Source organism: Rhinoderma darwinii, chromosome 3 (genome assembly GCF_050947455.1).
Source record: "Rhinoderma darwinii isolate aRhiDar2 chromosome 3, aRhiDar2.hap1, whole genome shotgun sequence".
Classification (NCBI taxonomy): domain Eukaryota; kingdom Metazoa; phylum Chordata; class Amphibia; order Anura; family Rhinodermatidae; genus Rhinoderma; species Rhinoderma darwinii.
The window spans coordinates 123608772-123635652 of NC_134689.1; the positions used below are offsets into that span (position 1 = coordinate 123608772).

Sequence of the window (26881 nt, forward strand, 5' to 3'; positions counted from 1 at the left end):
GGTGTGTTATTTTTATGTTGAATTATATTTATATGGTGCTCCCAAGGAATACTGTAGCTGATGGTGATTTATTCAGTATTGGTGCCTAGGCCAGCGTAACTGTAAGTAAAACACAACATGTCCTCGTTGAATGCAGACACTCTATGCTCCTTATGTCTAAAATTTTATCAACCTATGGATGAAAGAGAAACAAAACCAAAGAAACGGGTTAGAAACATGAGAAGACTGCAGAAAGACAAAATAAATTTCTGTATAACAAAAAAGAGATTTGTTAGTAGAAAACAAATAGGGATGTAGATAGAATACAGGTGTGTAAAGATAGTGAAATTTAATAAAATCTTCATCTTTTATAGTAAAAAGTTGTGTTTTCTTTCTGGTTATGTAACTTTGGAGTATATTTATAATTCTCTTTTTCCATTCATAATATATAACCTATTTTAACATAATCTTGAAATGGCATTATTGCCTTATATCTCCTCCAAATAACTGCTTAGTCCATAAATAAAGTAAAAATAGTTATTTCTTTAACATTACATAAACTATAAATACAAAATATATTAATAAATTCAAACATGAAATAATACTATGTACTCGAATATTGAGACATTTCTAATTTTACATCTGATTTACGGACTATTGAATTAATGGATTGGTATATATATATTAGAAAACTCCTACATGGAAATAACAAAGGGAGAAAAATAGGGGACCTTTAACCCTTTACTAACAAAATTTGTTGAAACATTATGAAAAACCTTTAAACAATCAATTTCTCTAATATTCAATGTGACACTCAATGCTTGTTTTGAATTATTTACACATTTTTAAATCTTCACGTGTTTATAAAATGTGGTATATTATATTGATTACAATTACCATAGTCGATCACTACTTAAACGAGCACGGAACGTCTGACTGGTATGCTTGAGAAAGGGGGCGGTCTTCTGAAACGTCGCACAGGTGTTGTCAGACGCCAATCCTCCACACGTGGTGTCTCTTATCGGTAAGAGCCCTGGATCTAACGGAGAAGACTATGAAGGAACTCTAACCAGGACATTTCCAGGACTCTAACCTTTAGATGGGTGATATATTTGATTCACATTTGGCAATTGTATTGAATTTGTTTTCTATAAATTGACATTGAAAAAAATATAAAACACAATTTTCTACTTTCTGATATTACGGTCTGAACTAGTGCTTATTTCCCCATACGCTGTATCTAAAAGGTTGAAAACACCTTTTGTTGCACTACCTCACCCACAGGTTAGTTCACTATTAAGGTCCGAAACGTCATACCTAAATGTTTTCTTTCTGGTCGTCACAATTTCCAAAATCTTGGCATATAAATAAAGCCCTATCCAATGCCATAACTAGATTGTTTTTTATTCAGTTGGCACTTGATGGGCCGATCTCTCTTTCTGCTTCATATGAATTGTTCAGGGAAAGGAGCAGCACAGTGTTGTAACGTACCTTGGACTCTTGAAAAACCTACTTTGTCATTGAGATGAGTCTCTCACAAACTGATAGTATATTTGTTATCATAGGTCATGGGGAAATTGCTCCTGTGGATGGTCCATAAAGGGCAAGGTTTCGCTGCTATTGACTGTTGTATAGTTTTGCGCTGTAGTGTGTGTGTGTGTGTGTGTGTTAACTGTGCTGGTGTATTTTAAAGCTCATGGCAAGGCTTACGGAAAGTGCGAGATATATATCTGGGTAGATGAGAGAGTTATCTTGTGTATTTGTTTGTGTTTACCAGTGTCTTGTCTTGTTTTTGTTATTTGTATTATAGTTATACTGCAAGATACTATATGCACCTGATAAATCAAGGGTCTGTACTTTTATAAACATTTGGATAATACTAGAGCGATATGTAACTATTACCACTCAAAACGACGGAACCCTTGCACAACAGAGACAAACGGAAACCATTTGCATCGGATCCGTCACCTTTGAAATCAATGGTGATGCAAACGTATGGTTTCCGTTGCCTTCAGTCAGGGTTCCGTTCATGGGTTCCCCTGACGGAAAGCTCAGACAGAGCGCTTGAACGGAGCACTGACGCAGATGTGAACAAAGCCTTAGACACACTTCCCAATGTTTTTGTGTATTTCTTGTATCCTTTCTACAAATGTTAATAAATATTTGTTATATTTAGGTATTTGCGATTTTATTTTGGAAAGTTTAATACGCAAATTGAATTTATAGCCTCAATAAGTATTATAACATGTATAGGACGGTGGGGATGTTGTACTATAACTTTTTATTTGAATCGCTCAGTAAAATATGATTTGTCCATTTCTGTTATCTTTCATTGAAAACTTCCCTCCGACTGCCGCAGTTTTTTCATTTAGCATGATCTTCCTTAGGCTATGTTCACACGGAGTATTTTGGGGGAGGAATATCTGCCTCAAAGTTCCAAACGGAATTTTGAGGCAGATATTCCTCCCCCAAAATACTCCGTGTGAACAGCAATTATCGCGCCGTTTTTCGCCCGCGGCCATTGAGCGCCGTGGGCATAAAACACGCTTTCTCCTGCCTCCCATTGAAGTCAATGGGAGGTCGGAGGCGGAAGCGCCCGAAGATAGGGCATGTCGCTTCTTTTTCCCGCGAGGCAGTTTTACTGCTCGCGGGGAAAAAGACGCCGACGCCTCCCATTGAAATCAATGGGAGGCGTTCTCGGGCCGTTTCTGCCGAGTTTTGCGACGCGGTTTCCGCGTCAAAAAACTCGGCAAAAGACCCCGTGTGAACATAGCCTTACTCCTCGCACCTAGGTATAAAAAAGTTTTTATTTACTGATGCTGGGTCAGATCTTCAGTTTGGGAGGTTCTGGCTGCTTGTGGGTGTTGGGAAACAATCAATGGGTAAATGGCTTAAACCAAATTAGCAGAGGAGAGCGTATAGCAAGCTAAAATTATAAGTGGTGTACCACTTTAGAAGCTGCTTAGAGTATTCGCATATTTGTGTCTTCCTCATTGCAATACTTATCAGCTGTAATATATTCCTATCTATTTAGTTAGGCCTCATAGGAGGCCCTGCAGCACTGTATTATAGCACGATAGGGACTATGTGTGCTGTCGTTTGATGCTTTCCTGAGGGCAGTGCGTTGGATATATTCTCCCTTAGAAGCAATGCTGCTAGAGAAGAATACCTGTCTAATATGACATGCGACGGTGTGAAGTTTTATTTTTATTTGTCTGAATCGTATGTTGTCTGAAAAAACCTTTCTATGCCTTTGTATGAAATTGGGGACATACGAAGGTACAGTAAGTTCCCATGCACCCTTATGGTTGCCCTATTCTGGCACTGTACTACACAACCATAATACAGCCATGTGCATGAGTCCCATATCCAGTATAGTTCTTACTGTTGGTTGACTGTAAGTTCACTTATTGTAAACTATGGATAACCACAACCTTGTTGCTCTTTCCTTGAATTCAAAATCATTTCTGTAGGTATCCAGATACATATATAAAGTATATGTACGCAGTGATGCTTTTGTTAGATTAAATAAGGCAGACTAGAAAGGATTGGTAACCAAGAAAACACACAAACCACTATATGAGATTAGTACATTTCTATATGAGTTTTAAAGATGTATCCGTTAAAGGCTTGTTCACACAGTGCCGATTTTGCAAGCATAATAATTGGGTCCAGGAGAGGAGACATTTTAAGTCCCTGCTTTATATATTTTTTTTCTGTTTTAGGTTTTGAAATAGAAAATAATTACCACTACCAGCCACTTCTTTTTCTAAGGCCCCATGCACACGACCGTAAAAAAAATTCAGTTTTTTGCAAAAACTGACTCATTTCATTTCCATTGAACGCGGACACCTTTCCGTATCGCTACGGATGGGTGTCCGTGCCGTAGAAATGTTCAGAAAATTATGGAACATGTCCGTTCTTTTGCATTTTACTTAGTATGGGAGCACGGTCTGAAAATGCGGGTGGCAGTCGGCGGCAGGGCGTGCCCGCAATCGCAGGCCGTGATTGCGGGCACGGCCATGTGCATGGGGACTTAGGCCCCGTGCACACGACCATAGATTTTTTTTTTCTGTAGTTACGGTCCGTAATTATGGATCCATTCATGTCTATGGCCACCTGACACCTTCCCGTATATCCATGGGAAGGTGTCCGGGCCGTAGAAACCTTGTGTCTTTTTTTACAGGTCTTGCTCCCATACTTTATAATGGGAGCACGGTCTGCAAATGCCGTCCGTGCCCGTAATCACGCACTGTGATTACAGGCACGGTTGTGTGCATGTGGCCTAACGCTGTATATACACCTTAGCTCATACCTTATGTCTATAAGTGTTTACAAGTACTATAACAAAACTGTGGAAAACACACTAATGGCGTTAACCCGTTCATGTGTACTTATTTTGTAACTTCACACACATAAAAAAATGTTTCTGTTTGTTTTCGTTTAGGGACCAGCTCAACAGTCTTTCACCGTTCCTAAAAGGGACATTTCAGCAGAATGAGTGACAGCCATGGGAGCTCATATATGATATTTTCAAATGAAGGTCCAGTGGACTGGAATGTTAGCTTGAAATCAGTTCAGTCTGACAAGTTCTTATCTCTTCTTCTGAGCATGGTTCCTTTAGTGTGCCACAAGGGCCAGGAAGACAGACTGAAGAAAATCAATGGCTTGTCACCAACAGGACATGCTTTTAACCTCCGAGCTGACCAGAATCTTGAGTACCATCACTTTTCTGAGCCAAGCTATCTTGGAAATGGCCCACACTGCTCAAATATTTGCAGTACGAGCTATGACTATGACACTTATGATTACTGTGATGGGAGGGATGTCTCCGAAACAGATGCAATGCTGCAAGACAGTCGAAATCCTGGAGACGGGGACACTGATGCCATACTTGAGGGGGGGAAAAAAGTGCCAAAAGAATCTAGCTTTACTATGGCACTCCAAATACTTGTGCCATTCCTCTTAGCAGGGTTTGGAACGGTGTCAGCCGGAATGGTTCTGGACATTGTACAGGTCTGTATACATATGCATTATTTTTTTTTAATTCTTAAATGCATGCTCCTACATTTTATGTATGAAGTTATGGGGAACGAAGTTCCTCAAAGTTTTCTTCTTTGCCAATTCTCACTCTCCTAATCCTTTCAGATTTTTTTTTTTTGTTTTATTTTCTTTGTTTAATTTTAAATTAATTTTATTAAAGTGACTATAATCTGTTAATAAACTATGACGTTTTGTTTTTTGCATTATTTTGATGTGTTCCGTCATTTCCCTGCAAAAGTTGTATCTGAAATCTTCTGGTCAGTAATGGAAAATATTTTTTTTTCTAGTATTAAAGGGATATTCCAGCTAGAAACATGTATTGCCTATCCACTGGATTGGTGATAATCTTAGCTTGGTGTGATAAAGTCCTTCGACAACTGCAAAACCACGGTGGGGAGGAGTTTGCATGCAGGGGTTGAGCATGCGTGCTGCCAATCAAAGCAGATTCTGTGGGCGTTATGGAAAAACAGCTGAGCGCAGTTCCCCACACAGTGACTCAGTTGGGCCTCCGCACAGTACCGTGTACATTGCAAGAAAGGCAACAAATGTCCCCCTTTTGTAACCCTGCTTTAGCCACAGCCTCACAATGAACAGGCAACATCTCCAAAATCACACCTGTTATACAATGTCTATGTCCAGAAAAAAGCGGCCATAACATAGACGTAAAAAAACAAACCATTGTATACACAACCAGCAGCTCTTTCTGGTTGTGTATACCATAGTTTTCCTCCCAACTTTATTGTATGAATTCCTTGGTGTACAGTCCAGCACCTCATTTCATTAGTTGGGCCCACTCCTTTTACCATGTATCAAGAGAACGAGGAGCACTCACCATATCCTGTGGATATTCCATAAATGTCTAAGTTGGGAATAACCCTTTAAAGCATACATAACTTTTCTGAATAAGCTGCTATGTGTGTACATGAGGCATAACACTATTTCTGGCCATTCTATGACTTGTATTCTGCATTTATTCTTAGCAGTTTTCCCCTCTGCAGGCTCTATCTCTAATTCTCAGTAGTCTCTGAGCTAGTGGGTAGAGATTAAACGGCTCTGTCACCACATTATAAGTGCCCTATCTCCTACATAAGGAGATCGGCACAATAATGTAGATGACAGTAATGTTTTTTATTTTAAAGAAACGATCTATTTTCACCACTTTATTAGCGATTTTAGATTTATGCTAATGAGTTGCTCAATGGACAACTGGGCGTGTTTTACTATTGACCAAGTGGGCGTGTTTTACTATTGACCAAGTGGGTGTTACACAGAGGAGTGTATGACGCTGACCAATCAGCGTCATTCACTCCTCTCCATTAATTTACTCAGCGCATAGGGATCCTTTTAGATCTCTATGTGCTGTCTTATACTAACACATTAACAATACTGAAGTGTTTAGACAGTGAATAGACATTCCACGGGATGTCTATTCACAATCCCTGCACTTCGTTACGGTTTCTGTGGTAGTTACAGCAGCGCAAGCGTAATCTCGCGAGATTACGCTGTAAATGACAGGTTACAACGAGATTACGCTTGCTCTGCTGTAACTACCACAGAAACAGTAACGAAGTGCAGGGATTGTGAATAGACATCCCGTGGAATGTCTAGTCACTGTCTAAACACTTCAGTATCGTTAATGTGTTAGTATAAGATAGCACATAGAGATCTAAAAGGATCCCTATGCGCTGCCTAAATGAATGGAGAGAAGTGCATGATGCTGATTGGTCAGCGTTACACACTCCTCTGTACAACACCCACTTGGTCAATAGTAAAACACGCCCAGTTGTCCATTGAGCAACTCATTAGCATAAGTCTAAAATCGCTAATAAAGTGGTGAAAATAGATCGTTTTTTTTAAAATAAAAAGCACTGCTGTCACCTACATTATAGCGCCGATCTCCTTATGTAGGAGATAGGGCACTTATAATGTGGTGACAGAGTCTCTTTAACTGCTGTCATGTCTCTTATACTTTGTACACATAGAAGAGGAAAATCCTGCTCTACTATCTCTAGCTATCACATATATAGATATATAGAAGCTGCAGCAGCATGGAGGAGATTATACAGCAGTGTAGCTTAGAATCCAGCACTGGTGTAACGTATAAATTTTACCAGCATCTGCAGCATGTCTGAGTGTGCCTGTGTCTTTTACTCTGCTCCTGCTACCTCCTCCTGCACCCTCCTTCCCCCTCCATAGACTTGCATACAGCATGTCTGTGTCTAACTCAGTCTTTCTCTGCTCCCACCTCCTTCTCATCCCCTCTCCATAGACTTTGATGGTCAGCTCTCTCACGCTTATCCTGCATTACCTCCCCTCTTCATAGACTTTTATGGCAGCATGTTTTTGTTTCTTTCTCTCCCAGCACCCCTTTCTTCTCCATAGACTTGTATATGCATGCAGTGAAGAGACCCACCCTCATCTTCTGCAACCCGTCAATTCTGCTCTGTAACTTGAGATGGATTTTTCCTGATAATGGGGGTTCAGCAGATTACAGGAAGGGAGACACCTAGTGGCAGTAACTTTACACAGAATTTGCATGGATAAAACTACATTTTAATAACACGGCCCGATATGGGTACATGAAAACGATCAAAGAGACAGCTTGTTGATCGTCACTCATTTGCCCCTTTCACAAGGAGCAATGCTGGGTTATGTGTAGGAATGAGCGATCCTTACTACACAGGGAGATGTGCTGCCGGCAACGATGATTTTTAGTGCTGCATAAACTATACAATCAGCCGATGAACTAATGTTTGCTTATCATCGGCTGATCGTAGCCCTGTGTAAACTGGAATGAGCGTTCAAATGAATGCTTGTTTGCCCAATAATTGGCCCATGTAAATGGGATTTAAGTAAAATAAAAAGTTGACATATCGGGTATACTATTAGATTAGAATACGTTGTTTAGAAAGTTAGGGTCCGTTTAATACTTCCTCCTTGGAATTTACTAAACTGGAGGGGCCTACAATAAAAAGCTACATGCAGTATGACAATCCCTATATTAATAATCTTTAGTTATATAGCGCCAACATATGTACAGACAGCATCAGACTTTACATAGTGAAAAAACGAATTAATTCAAATAAGCTGGGTGAGTACCCTGCTCGCAAGAGCTTACAATCTATGAGGAAATAGGGAGTGACATGAGGTAAAAAATGCTTGTTTTGTACAATGGTCTAGGCATCTTTTATACAAAATAGGAAAGTATACCTAAAGCTGCGTGAGCTGGACACCAGCCGTTATCTGTGTGTGAGAGCTATAAAGTGCAAGAAGTGTGGGGGATATTGCGGAATGAAATAAGCGTTTCGGATTCTGAGTAATAATGTGGCCCCACTAAAATGGAGAGTAGTCGAATTAGGGAATGTGATGTGTCTCCCTAAGGCTGGGTTCCAGGAGTGTGGACGCAGTGCGACTGAGATGAGCCGCAGTGTGGCTGAAACCGCACCAACATATATATCGGCGTGTTTTTCAAATTCACTTCAGGGCATAGCACTTTCATTGTTAAAGGATGCGCGGTTATGCAGCTAGACTGAAGTTTACCGCGCAGCCATTAACATTTAACGTTCTTTCCCCTGCAGTGAATTTAAAAACTGGTTTGGCCACATCATGGGCTCATCTTGGCCGCGATGCGTCTGCATTGTCAGAACCCAGCCTGAAGGGATATATTTTCAGGGCTCCTTTAAAGCTGAGGATGTTGGGATCTATCCAGATTGTCTACGGTAGTGCATTCCAGAGAAGGTGTTTTCCAAACCATGTCCTGAGGATTGCTATAGAGAAACCCGTGCTGATTATTAATTTAGTGAAACTAATTAAATCACCTGTGCGATATTCAGAAAACCCTCAAGACATGACCTGTAAGGCTGGGGCCGGATTTAGACAAATTTTTTTCTTGTAGTGAGCGATTTAATCGCTGTCCGTAGGAATGCATCAGGCTAGGGTTACACACCGAGTATCTCACTGCAAAAATCGCATTGCGTAGCCTGAAAATCTCTACAAATTGGGAAACCCTGCTTTACATAAATGAACACACAAAGGTTAAATGCATACGTAGCAAAAATGCTGTGGATAGAAAATTTGCAGCAGATTACATTACCAGCCATATGGATGAGATTTGAACAAATTTTATCTACATGCTACAGAATTTTTTCGCACAGTAATTTACCTGCGGTGCAGATTTTTAAATCCGCAGCGCGTCAATTGCTATTATGGGTTTTCACCGCGTATCTTTCCCCTTTCAATGAGCGGAATGAAACTCTTTGTTTACATATAACTGAAATTTTGTTAAACAGGTGCTGTATAAAAAAAAACCATAAAAAACAATGAAACTATAGTTTGGTTTATATTCATGCATACATAAAAATTATAAACGCCACTGGCGAATGGATGTTGCATGTATTGACATCTACAGTACGGTAGTACTGCATTGCTGTCAGATTGAAGTCCCGTTCCATGTTTACATTTAGAAATAAACTGGAAAAGAACATATTCATTTACATAGAATCTTAGATTGCAGCCCTCCATGTGTTGGACTATGTTCACACAGTGGATTTTTTAGATGATCTGTAACTGAACCTCTGATTTTTTTCCTGTGGATTGGCCAGCAGATCTGCATGTGGGTAAACCCCATTGTATTTCTAATCCGCAGCTTTTCAGCCCTGGAGCCGCAGCAATAATGAACATTGTTTATAGTATAAAATAGATGCCATCATTGCAGGCGGATTGTCAGGATTTAGAAATGGAATCCGCACCTAAATCCTGACAATCCTGAATGTGTGGCCTAGCACCTTCTCTTCAGAATGGCTGTTGTGTATAAGCAGAATTCCATCAAGGGCTCAACCATACGGCCGTGCGTAGAAAACAGAATCCCGTTAGAACGATTATAAACTACAGGCAACTAAACCATCGGTAAGTAAAATATTATCAATATTCGGTAATTGCCACACACATACGGAGGCAAATGTGCTCAAATAAAGGAGGATTTTGTTTATTGGCATTCTCCCTTTTTTTTTATTTTTTTAATATAAGAATACTTATCTGTTACTAATCATAAAATAGGTGATGACTTACTAATATATTTTATTTATTCGTTCTTTCAATAGCACTGGGAGGTGTTCAAAAATCTTACAGAAGTGTTCATCTTGGTTCCTGCATTGCTTGGCCTTAAAGGAAACCTAGAAATGACATTAGCATCCAGACTCTCAACAGCAGTGAGTGAATATTTAGAAAAATGTTGATATTTTAAATATTTCTCATGAATTTCAATAGTATGTCTGAAACCCACAGTACTTGTAGGTATTAGTATGCTTCTAACGTTTGCTTTTTATTTATTGTAACTTCTCTACGGCTTCACATTAAAGGTTATGTACACCTATGCAACCAATGTATCAAAAATAATAAATGATGCAACTTTAAAAATAGTCTTTGTTAAAAAAAATATATACAGTTCCTATATGTTTCTATGGTTACAGAATACAATTACATTCGGTGTGTAGTCTGATTCTGCACTCATGTTACTTCCTTTCATCTGCTCCCTCCTCTTGCTGACCTAGAGATGGTAGAAGTGGTGGAGGAGATGAAGGGCTGTTTGTAGTCTATATCCATGGGGATATGCTGATTTGCATAGGAGCCATATACCTAAAACTGTAGGATATTTTTTAGTAAGGGTTGTTTGTAAAGTTGCTTCCTTTTGATTTCATTGTGCATTGGTGTAATAATAGTTGCAAAGGGGTAAATAGCCTTTAAGACTTTTAAGGCCCCATGCACACGACCATGTATTTGCATCTGCATACTATCCGCAATTACGGATAGTATAGGGCACATTATATCCTATGGGCCATCGTTTCACTACCAAGGTTTCCACAATCTGTGCATTGCACGGAGCCCAGATCGCAAAAAAATAGGACATGTGATTTTGCGGTCCGGGCTCATTAAACGCAATGCGCTCTTGTGTGTACCGGTCCGTGATTGCAGACGGCCCACGGATGAGACTGCAACTCGGCCGAACATGCATGTTTATGTCAATGAGGAGAGGGAAATAAGCTGCCACCAGACACCTCCTCTTCCGTTGGAATAAAGGATCGTGCGAGTTCATATCCACTATGTCTGATCCTTCTTTTTCCCCCGATATCTGCCGCCAGGGAAGAGTCATGACAAAGAATATGAAGGGACCTCTGATTCCCTGTGATTTTTCTTTCCCTAATCAAATCAAATAGTGGCTCTACAGGTCCAAAGAGACAAAACGTTTTTAGTTTTTGTTTTTTAAACCCACATGAAAAAAAAAAGCAAAAAAAAAAACCACCAATGACCAATATGGTCCCGTCGTCTCCCAGATAGTCACAGGGACATCTAAAGAAGCTCTGTAGTGCTTTCGGCTCTGTACTATGTATCCGCAGGGGCATTGTGTGCCTCCGGATAGCCTCTTGCACACAGCAGTACGCTATAACACAGAAAATGCATCTGTTTACAATCTGCTTTCGCAGTAAAAATTAGGTCCACTTTTTTTAATCATAATAGAAAGTTGGAAAAGTTCAACATACATTATTTTTCCATTTGACCTTGGAAAATACAAGACATGGTCCAGTCTATTATGGATGTTGAAATGCCTAGACTTCTAGTGATTGGGTAGAATAATATGTTGCTGTCCTGTAATGTGCTCAGGGGAGAGCATCTTTACGATTTCCAGAGCCACGTGAGGCAGATTGCGGACACCATAACAAGAAGGTTTTACTGCCATTCCAGCCTCTTGTTCACAGTGGAAAAACTGATTTGTTCAAGGTCACCCTCGCAAAGACAGGCATTGTGGATGGAAATACAGAGGCCAGCAATTTAATCATAACTCCTCTGAAATGGCTCAATGCTAACACAATGCTACTCACGTCTAACATGATCCTGACAATATGTTATATGTGCGGCAGAAACCTATCGCCCAGAAAATCAATGCTCCAATTAATTGCTTCAGGTAACAAATGCCGGCAGGTCCATTTCTCTTTTTAATGTCTATGCCCCCCCCAATCTTGCCAACAAATGTTTGTATCTGGAGGTACGAGATAATGGCTTATGTATGTTGGATGATCGCACAAATTGTTAAACAAAGGGATCACATGAAATAATCAATCTCACAAAAATGCTTAGCAGACATGGAGTAATTCCCAAGAAAAGCAGTCAAATGAATTATGGCGCATAATGAAATAGAGGGATTTTACATTTGATGTATTACGCTCACTGGACTTAATATCCGCTGCTGGTATGGGTTTGGTAGAAAGTTTTTAGGTAAAGTGATACATTTAACAACATTGGCTAAGAATCTTTTGAGGATCAAACATAAAGTGCCTGTGTTATGGAGCAGTATGTAGAAGTTTTTCAGTATAATTGGCATTTACATCCCGTAGCAGAAAATTGGGCCTATCTGAATGGTGTGTGTGTGTGTGTGTGTGTGTGTGTGTGTGTGTGTGTGTGTGTGTGTGTGTGTGTGTGTGTGTGTGTGTGTGTGTGTGTGTGTGTGTGTGTGTGTGTGTGTGTGTGTGTGTGTGTGTGTGTGTGTGTGTGTGTGTGTGTTGAACTATGGTAGTGTTCAAATATAAATGTAATCTAAAAATGATCTATAAAAGATGATATTGACTTGTATAACTTGTCGAGTCCTGTATATTTGAAGAGTGCCATAGTTCACATGAATGATGAGGACTTCCAGGGGCCATCCATGTCATTCTGAATTTTCTTCTATGGGATCTAAGAGCAAGATATACAGATAAAACATGTTGTAAAACTTCTACGTACTGCACCATGGCGTGGACACTTTGGGCTTGATGTGGAACATCTGAGTAAATCCGGGATTGCCGATGTTTTTCCACGTGGAAAGTCCTAAAAATATTTTCCCATCTCAAGCAAAACCTTTTCATTCTTTGTAGGGGCAGGAAAGCAATCCAGTGCTATATAATGAACCAGATTCGTTTACTGCTTTGCTTACGCTCAAGTAAATGTCTCTTACACGAGTGAGATCACTGCCATCTCTACTGTAAAAGTGATAGGCCTTGCCAGTGCCTTCTCCTGTAGAATCCGTCAACATGCTTGGGAACATGGTTGTGAAACCCTGAAGAAAAAAAATACATGTAATTGACTATTTAGTGTTCAGACTACACCACGGGCTCTCTGATTTCACTATTTTGCTGGCTAAACCGTGTTATGAGACGTCTTTTATTATGCCACTTAGGACTAGTTGCAAATTATATTTTGGGTACATGTTCCCCTCTTGTCCATACATTTTTTTTCTATTTTTTTTTTAACAAAATAGGGAATGGATTTTTTTGGGAGGAATGAAGGGAAACCTTTCCAAGGGGGAAAAAAAATGGCATGTTTGAACAAGTTCTTAGTGTGTGGAGCTCAATTGGTTCAGTTTAGATACCATACCATCAAGAGGGCTGATATCACTGGTCGTTGAAAAGTTAACATTTGTTGCAGAAATTTCTGCGACTAAAAAATAATCATTTGATTTATGTGCATGGGGTTGTTTCTGTAGCATGTACATGGATTTCTACAAGCCCCATTCACATGAATGGGACAGTCGCAGACATTTCGGCAAACAATCTGCCACGGGTAAATATACCCTTCTAAGATTAGCAATGCATTGGTAAAAGTGATGGCATATCTGTGTTTATTTTAGGTTAATGTTGGGAAGATGGATTCGCCTATTGAGAAGTGGAATCTTATTATTGGTAATCTGGCTTTAAAACAGGTAATTCAACTCTTATTACATCTATTCATTTATATCTTATCAGTTTATATAGAATTTGATGACCTTATTTTCCTTTAGTGTTTAGACTACAGGAGGAACTTGATTGATGCCTATATACACTATATATTTCTCTTTTCAGCATATCATTAAATCTTTTACTGCTTTTATTAGTGTTAACGTGAATCGAACCTAAGTGCTAAGAGTTCTACAACTTACAACAGGCTATCAATGTTTTATTAGTGGGGATCCACATAGAATTGTCCATATGGGCGGCCGTGACGGATACTGACGCTCTGACTGATTTACTGGAATTGGAGCACCATGACCCATTTATTGTGCTGATTGGCAGGGGTCGGACCCCCACTAATAATACATGGTCTTTACTAAGGATAGGTCATTAATGTTTAGGTACCAGAGAGCTCCTTTAAGGACTGAAGCTAAACAAGCTGTAGTTCAGGTGATCCACTATGTGCTGCAAATGAAACGAAAAACAATACTTACTTATCCTTACCCCGGCAATCCAGCGCTGTCGCTTCGGTGGTAGTCCCAGTGCTTGTTTACGTGCACATAGCATGTGACCGCTGCAGCCAATCAATGCTCAACTGGGCTCTCTGGTAATGAATCAATGCCAGAAATACAACATTCAGCCGCTGAGCCCTCTGATTGGCGGCATGAGTCACATGCTACATGCATGTAAACAAACGCCGGGAGTACTACCGGACTGACGTCGCTGGATCGCCAAGGGCAAGGATAGGTAAGTATTGTTTTTTTGTTTTTCATTTGCAGCACCTAAGACAAAATGTTCACATCCTGAATAACTCCTTTAAGCCAAGTGCTAATTAAACTTCTGTAAAGTACAGAAATTAGGGGGGGGGGGGGGGGGGGATTGGATTGTCTTACAACCTGACATGTAGCTCTGTTGTAAAACATTGAGAAATGAACATCGAACATTCTACAGCATGCTGTTCCAGCCAAGATGAGAATGCATAGTCTGTTTTCAATAAAACATAAACAGCTGTTTGTTTGTCTCTTTTTGTAGGTACAAGCGACAGTAGTTGGGTTTTTGGCTGCTGTTGCAGCAGTTATATTAGGCTGGATTCCAGAGGGCAAATACCGCCTAGACCATGCAATACTTCTCTGCTCCAGCAGCGTGGCCACTGCTTTTATAGCTTCACTTCTTCAAGGCAAGTGTGCTGCCAAACAGAATCTGGCTAATCGATGCCAGCCTGCTACTCTTATTAGGATTTCTCGTTAATGATGTGTCAGTATGTGATATGCCACTAAACGGAAAAGGAAACATTTCACAGGGTGTAAAGAGGCTGAATTTGGTATTTGTGTGTGTGTGTGTGTGTGTGTGTGTGTGTGTGTGTGTGTATATATATATATATATATATATATATATATATATATATATATATATATATATATATATATATATATATATATATACACAAAATCAAGCAAATAGTAGGAGCAGCACAGTGTAAAAAAACAAAAAACGGTTGGTGCTAGCTTCAGATATCAAGGAGTGACGCACTCCCCATGAATATACCAAAAATAGAGCCCAGAAGCAGCACTCAATAGCAAAACATATGAATTTATTCACCCAACACCGCAACGTTTCACTTCCTCCATGGAAGCATTTTCAAGCTTGAGTGCTGCTTCTGGGCTCTATTTTTGGTGTATATATATATATATATCGGTGCCCCCCAAAGCTCCGGAACACCCTCATAACTTTTGAACGGCTCGAGGTAGAGGGTTGAAATTTGGAGGGATTTAACAGGGTCATAAAATCTACCAGTTAACGCAAAAAAAAAAACACCCCCACCACCTTGAGGGTGGACGGGGGCATCTAAATCCTAAATGGCACAGGGGGTGGAGTGGGGGCTCATTTGAAAGCACTTTTCAATACAAAAACGATTTTATTTTTTTTAAATGTTACTAAAGTTTTCAATAAACATAATCAAACATTTTGTCATATCTCAAGTGAAACATCCACATATCCTATGGGATAAACAATGGACCAGTTGTTGTGCTGGACCTATCCTCTGCCCCACCCTGAGACCCACTGGCGTCAGATGTTATATGTTGTTACTCACTGTCTTTGAGACTGCTTGATACCTTACTATAATATGACCTGATTAATGTAACTTGTATAATCGAAGCTCTCTGACTGTTTCTTAGTTCTTTGATTTTCTTATTGTCATAGCTGGTGCGAAACCATCTACTGTCTGAATGCAATATCGATCTCTAAATGTACTACTGTTCCATTGTTTATCCCATAGGATGTGTGCATGTTTCACAAAAACTGTTTGATTATGTTTATTGAAAACATTAGTTACATTTAAAAAACAATTAAATCCCCAAAACAATTGCGGGATTTTTTTTTTCCCCTAATCCCTTTAAAAAATAAAATAAAATGAATGCACTTCTGCAACACATATATTTATTTTTTTATATATATATATATATATATATGCCCCAAAATGGTGCCATTAAAAAATACATATTGTCCCACAAAAAACAAGCCCTTATACGGTTAGTTTGATAGAAAAATTTTAAATGATGGTTTTCGGAACGTAGAGCTGAAAAAAATAAAAACAAATAAAAAACGCTGCATCCTTATCCAAAATAGGCGCGTCCTTAAAGGGTGAATATACGTTCCCATGGTAATTTCTGTTTGTATAGTTTATGCATATTTTGGATCTATATAATATACATTTTTTTTGTGTGATATTTTAGGTATAATTATGGTAGGAGTAATTGTTGGATCCAAGAAAACCGGAATAAATCCAGACAATGTTGCCACGCCTATTGCTGCCAGCTTTGGTGATCTAATCACGCTTGCCATATTGGCATGGATTAGCCAGGGTCTTTACAGCTGCATAGGTAAGATTATTTTACTTTAATAAAAGCATAAAGTGTTGTATAATACAATGCAAGAAGCATGTTTTGAAATATTCAGACATTTATATTGCTAGGACTAGATGTGGTAGATCAAAGGGAACTTGTTACCAGACACAATTACTTTAAATATCGGCATCGGTAAGATGCACTAGTTACGATAAACCAGTGGTAACTAGTAATGCTAAGTGCAGTGCCTTTTTGTCACCAGACGGCTCTTGGGCAGACATATGGTTAGCCATTAACTATAAGGGGCTGACCATGTGCCAAGCAGACGTGGCACAGCACTTTCCTAGCACAGCTGCCACTTTGTTCCAGTAATGAGGTGTCACTTAGTGATATGCCATCAATGTCTATCCTGAGACTAAATAAATATCTATCTGTCTATCTAGATATAGAGATTTATATATTATGGTATGGATTCCCTTTAGGAAAATTTCATTTTTAACATTCCACTAAAAATATTTCATTGTAATTCTTTCATTGTGACGTTTAGTTGGATAATAAAGTAAAATAAATGGTAAGTGGCAAATAAAACATTTATTAGGTAGTGGATGTACTGGCTAACTTTGTTTTTCGCATGATCAGTATCTGAGTCAGTTTTTTTTTTTTTTTTTTTTGAGGGTGTATAAAATGTCTAAATGCTAACTTTGACATCACATTTCTAGAAAGCCAATTTCATGGAACGTGACCCGACTGGAAGTAGATTTTTGTTTTCTTTCTCTACCACTGGAGGTCTCTATAGTCCATATGACATGCACAGTTGTGCGGATTCAAGTTCCACAGTGGCAACAAGATCAATCTTCTACCAACAAGAAACAGGGTTTTTAGAAATTGTTACTTTCTCCACAGCTTTATGTACTTCTGTATATGACTTTAGGCTCTGTTCCTATCTATATCATGGCTTCCATTTATCACAGAAGCTGTAACGCAGTGCTCGATCCACCGTGCGATACATATCACATGAGCGGAACCCGTTGACTTTTATAATAGGGTCCGTCCAGGATTCATTGTCTGTTATTTTGACCAGAAGCTATTCTGACTTCGGCTCGCTGCTGGATGTCAATGAATGGAAACATTCATTATTTACATCCAGAGCCTGAGAACCTTTTCTGATCATCTCCAGCAATTAATGTTTTACCTTCTCAGACACTTAACAGAGATCTTAAACATTGTGATAGATTAAAACAAAAAGTTTCAATTCCATTTAACTGCTTCACATATATAGTTGGCCTGTGTCCTATAGAAATTACATTTAACATGGGACAATTGTTTCCTTTAGTCATTTTAGACAAGAAAATTACATTTTATATAATTTATTTACTCCCCCGCCATTGGCCTAGGGCTTTTTTATGCCTTTGGCGTCTGAACTAAAAACTTCTATGTCATGTGACATTTCATGGTGCTCTGTCATTGAGACTGTTTTAGTATAATCACGAGAATATTAGTTCTTCAGGCTCCAGATTCGGCTAAATTCACACTTGCGTTGTATAATCCGTTACTCTGATCCATTTTTTGATCAGACTAAGGATAAAAACGGATCCGTAAAAAATTCCATTGAAATTAAGAGAACGGATGCAAGTGGATTACAATCCATTTGTATCCGTTTCACTTTCACACTAATGATAAAAATAACCCATCCGTTAGAAATCCGTTTTTCTGCACTTTTTTTTTTTTTTTCTCCGCCCCAAAAAAATGGATGACAAATATAACGGATGCGAACGGATGCAATTAAAAATCCCATTGATTACAATGGGATTTTTAACAGATTCGGTGTTATATTGCTCTACAGCCCCTGAACCCCTATTGACCTGAATAGAGGCAATAAAGCAATTTGCGTTTAGAGCTGAAATCCAGAGGTTGTCGTTTCTGCGCCCCAATTCAAAATCTGCAACAGGGTTGCCCAACTATCGTGTCATTTTTAGTACTGGTATGTTTATGTGGCAAAGGGGCCCCCTCCAGGCACAAGACTGTAACTTCTGCACCCTCTATAGTTTAGCCTCTCTTAAAATATAAATGTTGAGAGAGGTCTGTGCGGATATTTTCGTCGGTAACTACGTGTCTCAATGCCTTGTCTAGGTATCACAAAAACTGTGGTGGCCGGATCATATCTAGCAGAAACTATATAGTTCTATAGATCATTCCAAGTCCTGATTCGTACCACAGATGTAGCGCTAAGGCCCAGGAGAGGCTGCACACTATTCTTTTGCAGTAGTATGCATGTCACATGCAGCGTGCAAACTCTGGCCCACAGTAGGGATGGGCGAGGATTACTGTATGGCAATAGCCTTGCATCATCTATACGAAACAAGAAGAGGCCTTGATGAGATTGAGTGACAACAGTCGAACACTAAGCGCTAAGAAAGTTGTCCCCCAGTGCATTCTTGGATTGATGCTTGGCAATGGCCCAGGCACATTCTACCTGATATCTTATTATTCAGAAGCCTAGAAGATACATAAGTGACATCAGATCGTAAATTATGAAGATCTGCACTGAATTGGCATAAAATACCTTTATTGTATCCATTTAAAAGCGACAAAGAATTGCATGAGAAAGTAACCGATCCAGCTGACACGTTTCAGACTGACGTGGTCTTTATACATAACCTGAGATATCGTGATTACAGGTGTGAATTCACATAGGAGACCACCTTTTTAATCAAGCAAGGAAAGGGAAATTAGCATCCGTTACCTGAAGATGGGAGCCATAGCCCACGATCACTTTGCCAAGGAAGGAGGATGTCTTTTTGTATAGTCCCCTTCAGTAAGACTGTATAGGAGTGCCTCTTTTGACGATTTGGGTCTGTGCTTTTGTTCTAGATTTGTACATATAGCTATGATATTAGGTAATTGATTGCAAAGTGCTGAATCTTGGCATGGAGAATCCTCATATTTAATATTTGTACTCTGTTCTAGATTCCTACTCATTTATTTCACCCCTGGTTGGTTCTTTCTTCTTTGCACTAACCCCAATATGGATTGTAGTGGCATCAAAACATCCGGCTACAAAAACTGTTCTGCACTCTGGCTGGGAGCCAGTCATTACTGCAATGCTTATTAGCAGGTTAGTACTCCCCTACTTTTTTTTTTTTTCCCTTTGCTTATTTTCAGACAAATATATAAATATTTTTATTGTTAGTTATTAAATTTAGGCTATATTCACACGACCGTGCCCATGTAGATAACACCAAACCCTGTGGGTAGCGCTACACCCCCTCTTTCTAGATAGCGCCATTAGGGCTACTCTAGGAGCGGAATCCCCTGCCAGAGCATTGCCGACGCCCTAGTTGGGGATTCCGCTCCAGGAGGATCCCTTGACATCAGTCCATATATGGACAGTGACCAGGGATTATGCTCCTAGGGAGAGTCCCTCACAGCAGAGCGTTGCCGATGCTCTGGCCGAGGATTTCGGCATCTGAAATCCCCTAACTCCACTGTTCATATATGGACAGTGACGTCGAGGACTTTCCCAAAACAAGAATCCCCGGCCAGAGAGCTTGCGATGCTTTGGCCGGGGACTCCATAGTTGAAAGCCCAGACATTACTGTCCATATATGGACAGTGACGTCAAGGGCTTCCCCGGTCTCCGTGCTTAAAGTACCAAAGTGCCCTGGGAGTCCTCTTGGCCAGGATCAGTTTTTAACGGCCGCCATGAGGATTGATTCCTGAAAAACGGCCAATAAAAACGAATCCAAAAAGTTCTATGGGGCCGTCTGATTGTGAAAAAAAAAAAAGAAATGGCCGGGTGAATACAGCCAAGGAACTACGTTGTTCTGAAAATGTTTTTGCTGTCGTGTGAATGTAGCCTTATGAAAAACCAGACGGTGAAGTTTCTGCGCATTATATAGCACATTCATGAAGCTGTGGTGTGTTGCCTAAAATATCCAAAAATAATCCAATCCCATTTTTACTTTGGATGCCACTCATTTTAGTTGGTGTGCACTATTTTTAGTAAATAGCAGTGGGGTATCCATATTTCATTTTGAACTACGCATCTCTTTATGTGCCTGTACAACATGTCGCTATGTAAATCTCAGCCCATCAGGAGGCCGCTGATTCATGCGGCTATATACAGATGACAAATATCAATAAATATATAGAGATATATTCACTTACTTTTCCTAGCATATGGTTTAACTCTCAGCAGGAGGCAAATTAAATCACTAATGTTTTTACAACCATAGTCATGTTCTTACATTTGTCATACGATGTGACAGATTGACAGGGGCTGTTTATGTAGTATATATAGGAGACCATAAAAGTGACATCCTCTATTCTTTGCCTGAGATGTGTTTTAAAGGGGTTGTCATTTTCCTAGGGCTATGTTCACATCTGCATTTCTTCTGCTGCAATATGAAAAAGTGAGTTTGACCTGTATTTTTGAATGGGGTTTCCCATCAACAGCTCTAATAAAGCAAGTTGCGGTAGCTGCCAGAGCATTGAGACAATGTAGGCGAAACCAATCACAGCGCAGCTTTCATTTCTTATATGCTTTTGAAAAATGAAAGCTGCAATGTCAATGGTTGCTATGGGTAACAAAGATCGGTTGTTAGACAATTTGCATAAATCTTGCCCAAAGAGCTTAAAGAGGACCTGTCACTAGATCCTATACAGTCGAGTCACATTATTATGACCACCTCCTACTTTCGACATCAGCCCATGCAGGAAGTAATGTGTTGTGGGCTGGAATGGTGGGTATATAAGGTGTGTGGTAGGCTGTCTGATCACATATACCATTCAGTTCTATTGGTCGCAGACACCTTTCCGTATCGCTATGGATAGGTGTCGGTGCCGTAGAACTGTGGCGGGAATTATGGAGCATGTCCTATTTTTCGTACTTTGCGGGCCGTGCTCCCATACTTTGTATGGGAAAACGGGCCGAAAATGCTGGCTGCGCCAGTCGGAGGCCAGCAGTGATTACGGGCACGACTGTGTGCATGAGTCCTTAGGCTCCGTTCCGTCAGGTTTCCGTTTTTTTTGACAGATTAAATACTGTAGTATGTTGCGCTATTGTTTCCACAAGCGTGTGCATGAGGCCTAAAAGGGGTGATTTATCAGAGTTGCAAAAAGTGATAATTATTGGCTTCCGGGCAATGGGTGGCACTATTTATCAAACAGCACAGTTTGTGAACTGTTTCTTCTACTGCTTTTGTGAAAGTGCATGGTGAGTGGCAAATGGCACCATTGTGAATAACTCACGTGGATACTGCAGAGCACTATGTGCCAGTGATGTGAGAGGTGAATGTTGGCTACGTAGGTGCGTGAGGGCCGGATAACATGCTACAGTGGAGCATCTCACCGTGAAAATCAACCAGGGGGCTACTAGAGGTGTGTCTAAAACAGTTCAGCGAATCCTACTGCGTATGTGGCTCAGAAGCAGACAGATGGTCACTGCTCCTATGCTAACAAAGGTGCATCGGAAAAAGGCTTCAATTTGCAAGGCAGTATTGGAATTGGACCACCGATGATTGGCAAAGCGTTGCCTTCTCCGATGAGTCACGTTTTCTGCTTCATCGAATGGATGGACGTCGGCATGTCAGGCGAGAAACATCAGAGAACAAACAACCGCTTTGGGTATGAATCCATCATTGCCGATCACGTCCACCCATACATGCTGTTAGTCTTTGCTGGGGCAGATGGTATCTTCCAGCAAGACAATGCGACATGTCACATGGCTATAAATGTCTGACAGTGGTTGGAAGAGCACAACCAAGACTTCCAAGTACTTCCCTGGCCCCCTAATTTGCCAGACTTGAACCCTATTGAGCATCTGTGGGACCACCTCAATTTTCTTGTTCGTTTTATGGATCCTCCCCCACGCACCCTAAAACACTATGCCAGAACTGCTGTTTTTTGGTCACCTTGCCTCCCAAGAAGTCCGATAAAAAGTGATCAAAAAGTCGCAAGTACCCCAAAATGGCACCAATAAAAACTACATCTCATCCCGCAGAAAAACAGCCCTCATACCACTACGTCTATGAAAAAATGTAAATAAGTTAAGGCTCCAATAAGTTAGGAATGAACAAATATGCAATTGTACAGGCTCAAAGGGAACAATTCTTCTGTTTCAAGAGATTATTTATCATGGCCCTAAAATTAGGGAACCAGGAAGGAGAGGGCTCAAACATATCTCTGCTGGAAGCGAGGGTGCACGTATTCTACCAGGACAACAATTTCCTTGCGAAATTCCCCAAACTGCAAAGGTGCAGAGTGTGTACGAAAATGGGGATAAGAAAATACATCATTTATCAGTGCAACAATGGCCTGTGCAGAAAGGATTGCTTCACAGCGTAACACACATCTATGGATTATTTTATTGTTTTGTTTTTTTAGCCCATTATTATATAACCTGATTATGCCCTGATGTACTCTGCACAGCTTACATATGTCCCCACATTAATAACTGAAATACCAGCAATACACTTATGAGCCCTACACTGTTCCCAAACAGGAGTTTACTTCGACATATATGGCATCGCCATACCCGGGAGGACCCTTTTAACAATTTTTGGGGTGTCTATCTCCGGTGGCACAAACCTAGCACAATATGTTTGCACTTGAAATGGCATATCTATGGAAAATGTTTTACTTTTCCATAAAATGACTGCGCTGCGGATGGTGCAAAGACCTGTGGGCTCAAAATGCACACTACACCCCTTAATAAATGCCTTGAGGGGTGTAATTTCCAAAATGGGGTCACTTCTCAGAGGTTTCTTTTATGATTTCACATCAGGGCCTCTGCAATTGTGTTCCAATACTTTTTGTAAATCGCCAAATCAGGTCTCCATTTCGCATGGTACTCTTTCACTCCTGAGCCTTGTTGATTGAATGTCCAGGCAAAAGATTAGGGCCACATGTAGGGTGTTTCTAAAACCCTAACCCTAATTACGGGAGGACCATAGACTTCTATGGGCCTGCCCGTGCCGTTATTACGGCCTGAAATAGGACATGTTCTATATTTTTCAACGGCACGGGCACCTTCCCATAAGCATACGGGGAGGTACCCGTGGCCAATAGAAGTCTATGGGCCCGTAATTACGGGCGTTTTTACGTTCGTGTGCACGAGGCCTCACTCTGCAACATTGAGTGCACACTGATTTCTGGGAAAAAAATTGTGGGGTTAAAAAGCTCACTACACCCCTAGGTGAATACCTTGAGGGGTGTAGTCTGCAAAATGAGGTCACTTCTGTGGGGTTTCCACTGTTTTGGTTCCACAGAGGCTCTGCAAATGTGACATGGTGCCCAGAAACCAATCCAGCAAAATCTGCACTTCAAAAGCCAAATTGCGCTCCTTCCCTTCTGAGTCCTACTGTGTGTCCAAACAGCAGTTTATGACCACATATGGGTATTGCTGTACTCAAGAGAAATTGCTTTACAAATGTTGGGGTTATTTTTCTCCTTTTTATTTGTTGAGAAAATGAAAAATGAGCTAAAGCTACATCTTATTTGAAAAAAAATATTTTTATTTTCACTGCTCCATTCTAATAAAATTTATGGAACACATGTGGGGTCAAAGTGCTCACTACACCCCTAGATGAATTCCTCCACGTGTGTAGTTTCCCAAATGGAATCACTTTTGGGAAATTTCCACTGTACTGGTATTGGTGCCGAGCAACCAATCCAGCAAAATCTGTGCTCCAAAAGCCAAATGGTGTGCCTTCCCTTCTGAGCCCTGCCGTGTGCTCAGACAGCAGTTTATGACCACATATGGCGTATTTCCGTACTCTGGAGAAGTTGATTTACAAATGTTGGTGGAGTGGCTTTTTCTGCTCTATTCCTTGTGGAAATCGTTTTTTTTTTGTTTTTTTTAGTTAAAACGACCTTCATTTTCATGTTCAAATTCTAATAAAATCTGACACACCTGTGGGTCTAAATTCTTACTACACCCCTAGATGATTTCCTTGTGGTCTGTAGTTTCCAAAACTGGGTATTTTTGGGATGTTTCCTTTGGCACCAGAAAACCTCTTCAAACTTGATGTGGTGCCTAAAATATAATAATAATTAAAAAGGCCCCAAAATCCCCTAGGTTCTCCTTTACTTCTTAAGCCTGTGTTTTAGTCCAATAGCATACTATGGCCACATGTGGGATATTTCTAAAAGCTGCAGAATCTGGGCAATAAATATTGATTTGTGTTTCTCTGGTAAAACGTTCTGTGTTAGCGTAAAAAAATGGATTCAAATTGAATTTGTGCAAAGAAAAAATTATTGAATTTGTAAATTTCACCTCCACTTTGCTTTAATTCCTGTGAAACGTCTAAATGCATAAGAAACGTTCTAAATGCTGTTTTGAATACTTTGAGGGGTGCGGTTTTTAAAATGGGGCTATTTATGGTTGCTTCTAATATATAGGCCGCTTAAAGCCACTTCAGAACTGAACTGGTCGCTAAAAAAATAGGCTTTTGACATTTTCTTAAATGTGAGAAATTTACAGATACGTTCAAAATGTAGAGAAAATTTGCAAAAATAAACCTTTTTCTCAATTTAGTGTTTTTCACAAATAAACGCTGAATGTATCGGCCACATTTTACCTCTGACATAAAGTACTGATAGTCACAAGAAAACCATTTCAGAATTGCTCGGATAGGTAAAAGCATTCCAAAGTTATTACCATATAAAGTGATACATGAGGCTCTGTCAGAAGGTCAAAGGTGGCTGCAGCGAGAAGGGGTTAAACAATAAAATATTTTTCATGTTAAAAAGCGTGAGTATTCATTTTTAAATAACCTATATTATAGGTTTTGTTTTTCATTCTTCAATGCAATAGCTAAAATAAATATATAACAAATGTTATAAATCTAGTTAGAAAATACACATTGAGCAGGTACACTTTAATTCATTAGGACATATGATTGAAAACATGTAAATATACTGATTCGTCATTCTTTTAGACCAAATACAGTACCATGTAAATTATTTGATGTGGGGTTTCTGTGTCATCCCTTAGAGCCTATGTTTTTCCCAGACCACCCATTTGACTTTACCCTGATATAAAATAGTTTAATAGTAGCTGCAAGACACACTTTTGAAGGTTTTCTATATCCAGTCCTTATCTTGTAAGTTACTTGGCTTTGCTCTGCCGTTAATTAAGAAGAGGCCTGCAGCCGCTCGCACATCCCGGAGACTGACTACAAAGGAAGTCTCACATCTGGTAGCATAGCTTGTCACACAAGCTCAGGGAATCCCACAAGATCTACCATCTTATTTGAACTTGTAGCGCTTTAAGATAAAAATCAAGTTGTTAAATAAATGATTAAGTACCTAGTGCGATCTGCTTCATTAAATGAGTAAAATTTGTTTTTCAGTGTTGGTGGCCTTATACTAGACACAACTGTATCCGACCCCAATTTGGCTGGGATTGTTGTCTTCACACCAGTAATAAACGGTACGATTGCAATTTACTGCTCTTTATTGCCAATATATTTTTCAGCCGTTCTACGAGTATGATTACTAAAATAATGTGTTGCTTTATGTATGAATTGCACGCAGGTATATGAAGTGGTCCCCACTTACCACTTATGTGTTTATTCAAGTACTGTTAATACAGTATGTGCCTGTGAAAGAACTGAATTTCTCAAAGAGCTACCACAAATAATTTACAAGCCCCTCACCCGCACGCATAAAGATAACATTTGTGTCACAGCTGGTGAGGGAATTTTCATAACCATCAGCTCCTTGCCATGCACTGTGATTATTGTGCTGTAGAAAGCAAATCAGGTTATCAAAGAAAGAAAGAGAAAAAAAAATCAGTCTGTTCAATGTTTTACTTGAGGGCTGGTTAACTGGCTTATTCATTCAGAATCTGAAACTATTCTGCAAAAAAAGGGAAGCAAACGTATGTAATAGAAACAGTATAAAAATGGATACTGCTATATAGGCTTTTTGACAGTATGTATATGTATGTATGCATGTGTGTGTGTCTATATATATATATATATATATATATATATATATATATATATATATATATATATATATTTACTCGAAGAAACCACGGCACTCAGTATAGAAGGGTGCTCAGGTAGGGTTCAACTATAGTATTTTGGAAGAAATGCCAGGTTTTCTTCCAATAAAAAAATAAATATGTATGTGTATATATATATGTGTGTGTGTGTGTGTGTGTATATGTATATGTGTGTGTATATGTGTATATATATATATATATATATATATATATATATATATATATATATTTTTTTTTTATTTTTTTCATATTCTAATATCTTTTTG

At 39.6% G+C, this 26881-nt stretch overlaps 1 protein-coding gene and 1 long non-coding RNA gene across 3 annotated transcripts in view; one reads left to right on the top strand and one right to left on the bottom strand.

The window, feature by feature from the left end:
- Positions 1-26881, top strand: part of SLC41A2 (solute carrier family 41 member 2) — a 76818-nt gene that overhangs the window by 26835 nt on the left and 23102 nt on the right. The window contains exons 2-8 of the mRNA XM_075856646.1: positions 4427-4995; positions 10122-10229; positions 13679-13750; positions 14790-14934; positions 16493-16639; positions 19571-19718; positions 25957-26036. Of these exons, the coding sequence (XP_075712761.1) occupies positions 4477-4995; positions 10122-10229; positions 13679-13750; positions 14790-14934; positions 16493-16639; positions 19571-19718; positions 25957-26036 (1219 nt within the window). The 5' untranslated portion in view covers positions 4427-4476. The remainder of the gene's footprint in view (positions 1-4426; positions 4996-10121; positions 10230-13678; positions 13751-14789; positions 14935-16492; positions 16640-19570; positions 19719-25956; positions 26037-26881) is intronic.
- On the bottom strand, positions 50-13884 carry LOC142749080 (uncharacterized). 2 transcript variants are annotated; one of them, XR_012882369.1, is made up of 4 exons: positions 13814-13884; positions 13007-13108; positions 877-1018; positions 50-172 (listed from the first exon to the last, which is right to left on the bottom strand). It is a non-coding gene; the product is annotated as an uncharacterized LOC142749080 (long non-coding RNA). The 2 variants fall into 2 exon arrangements; XR_012882370.1 differs by lacking the exon at positions 877-1018.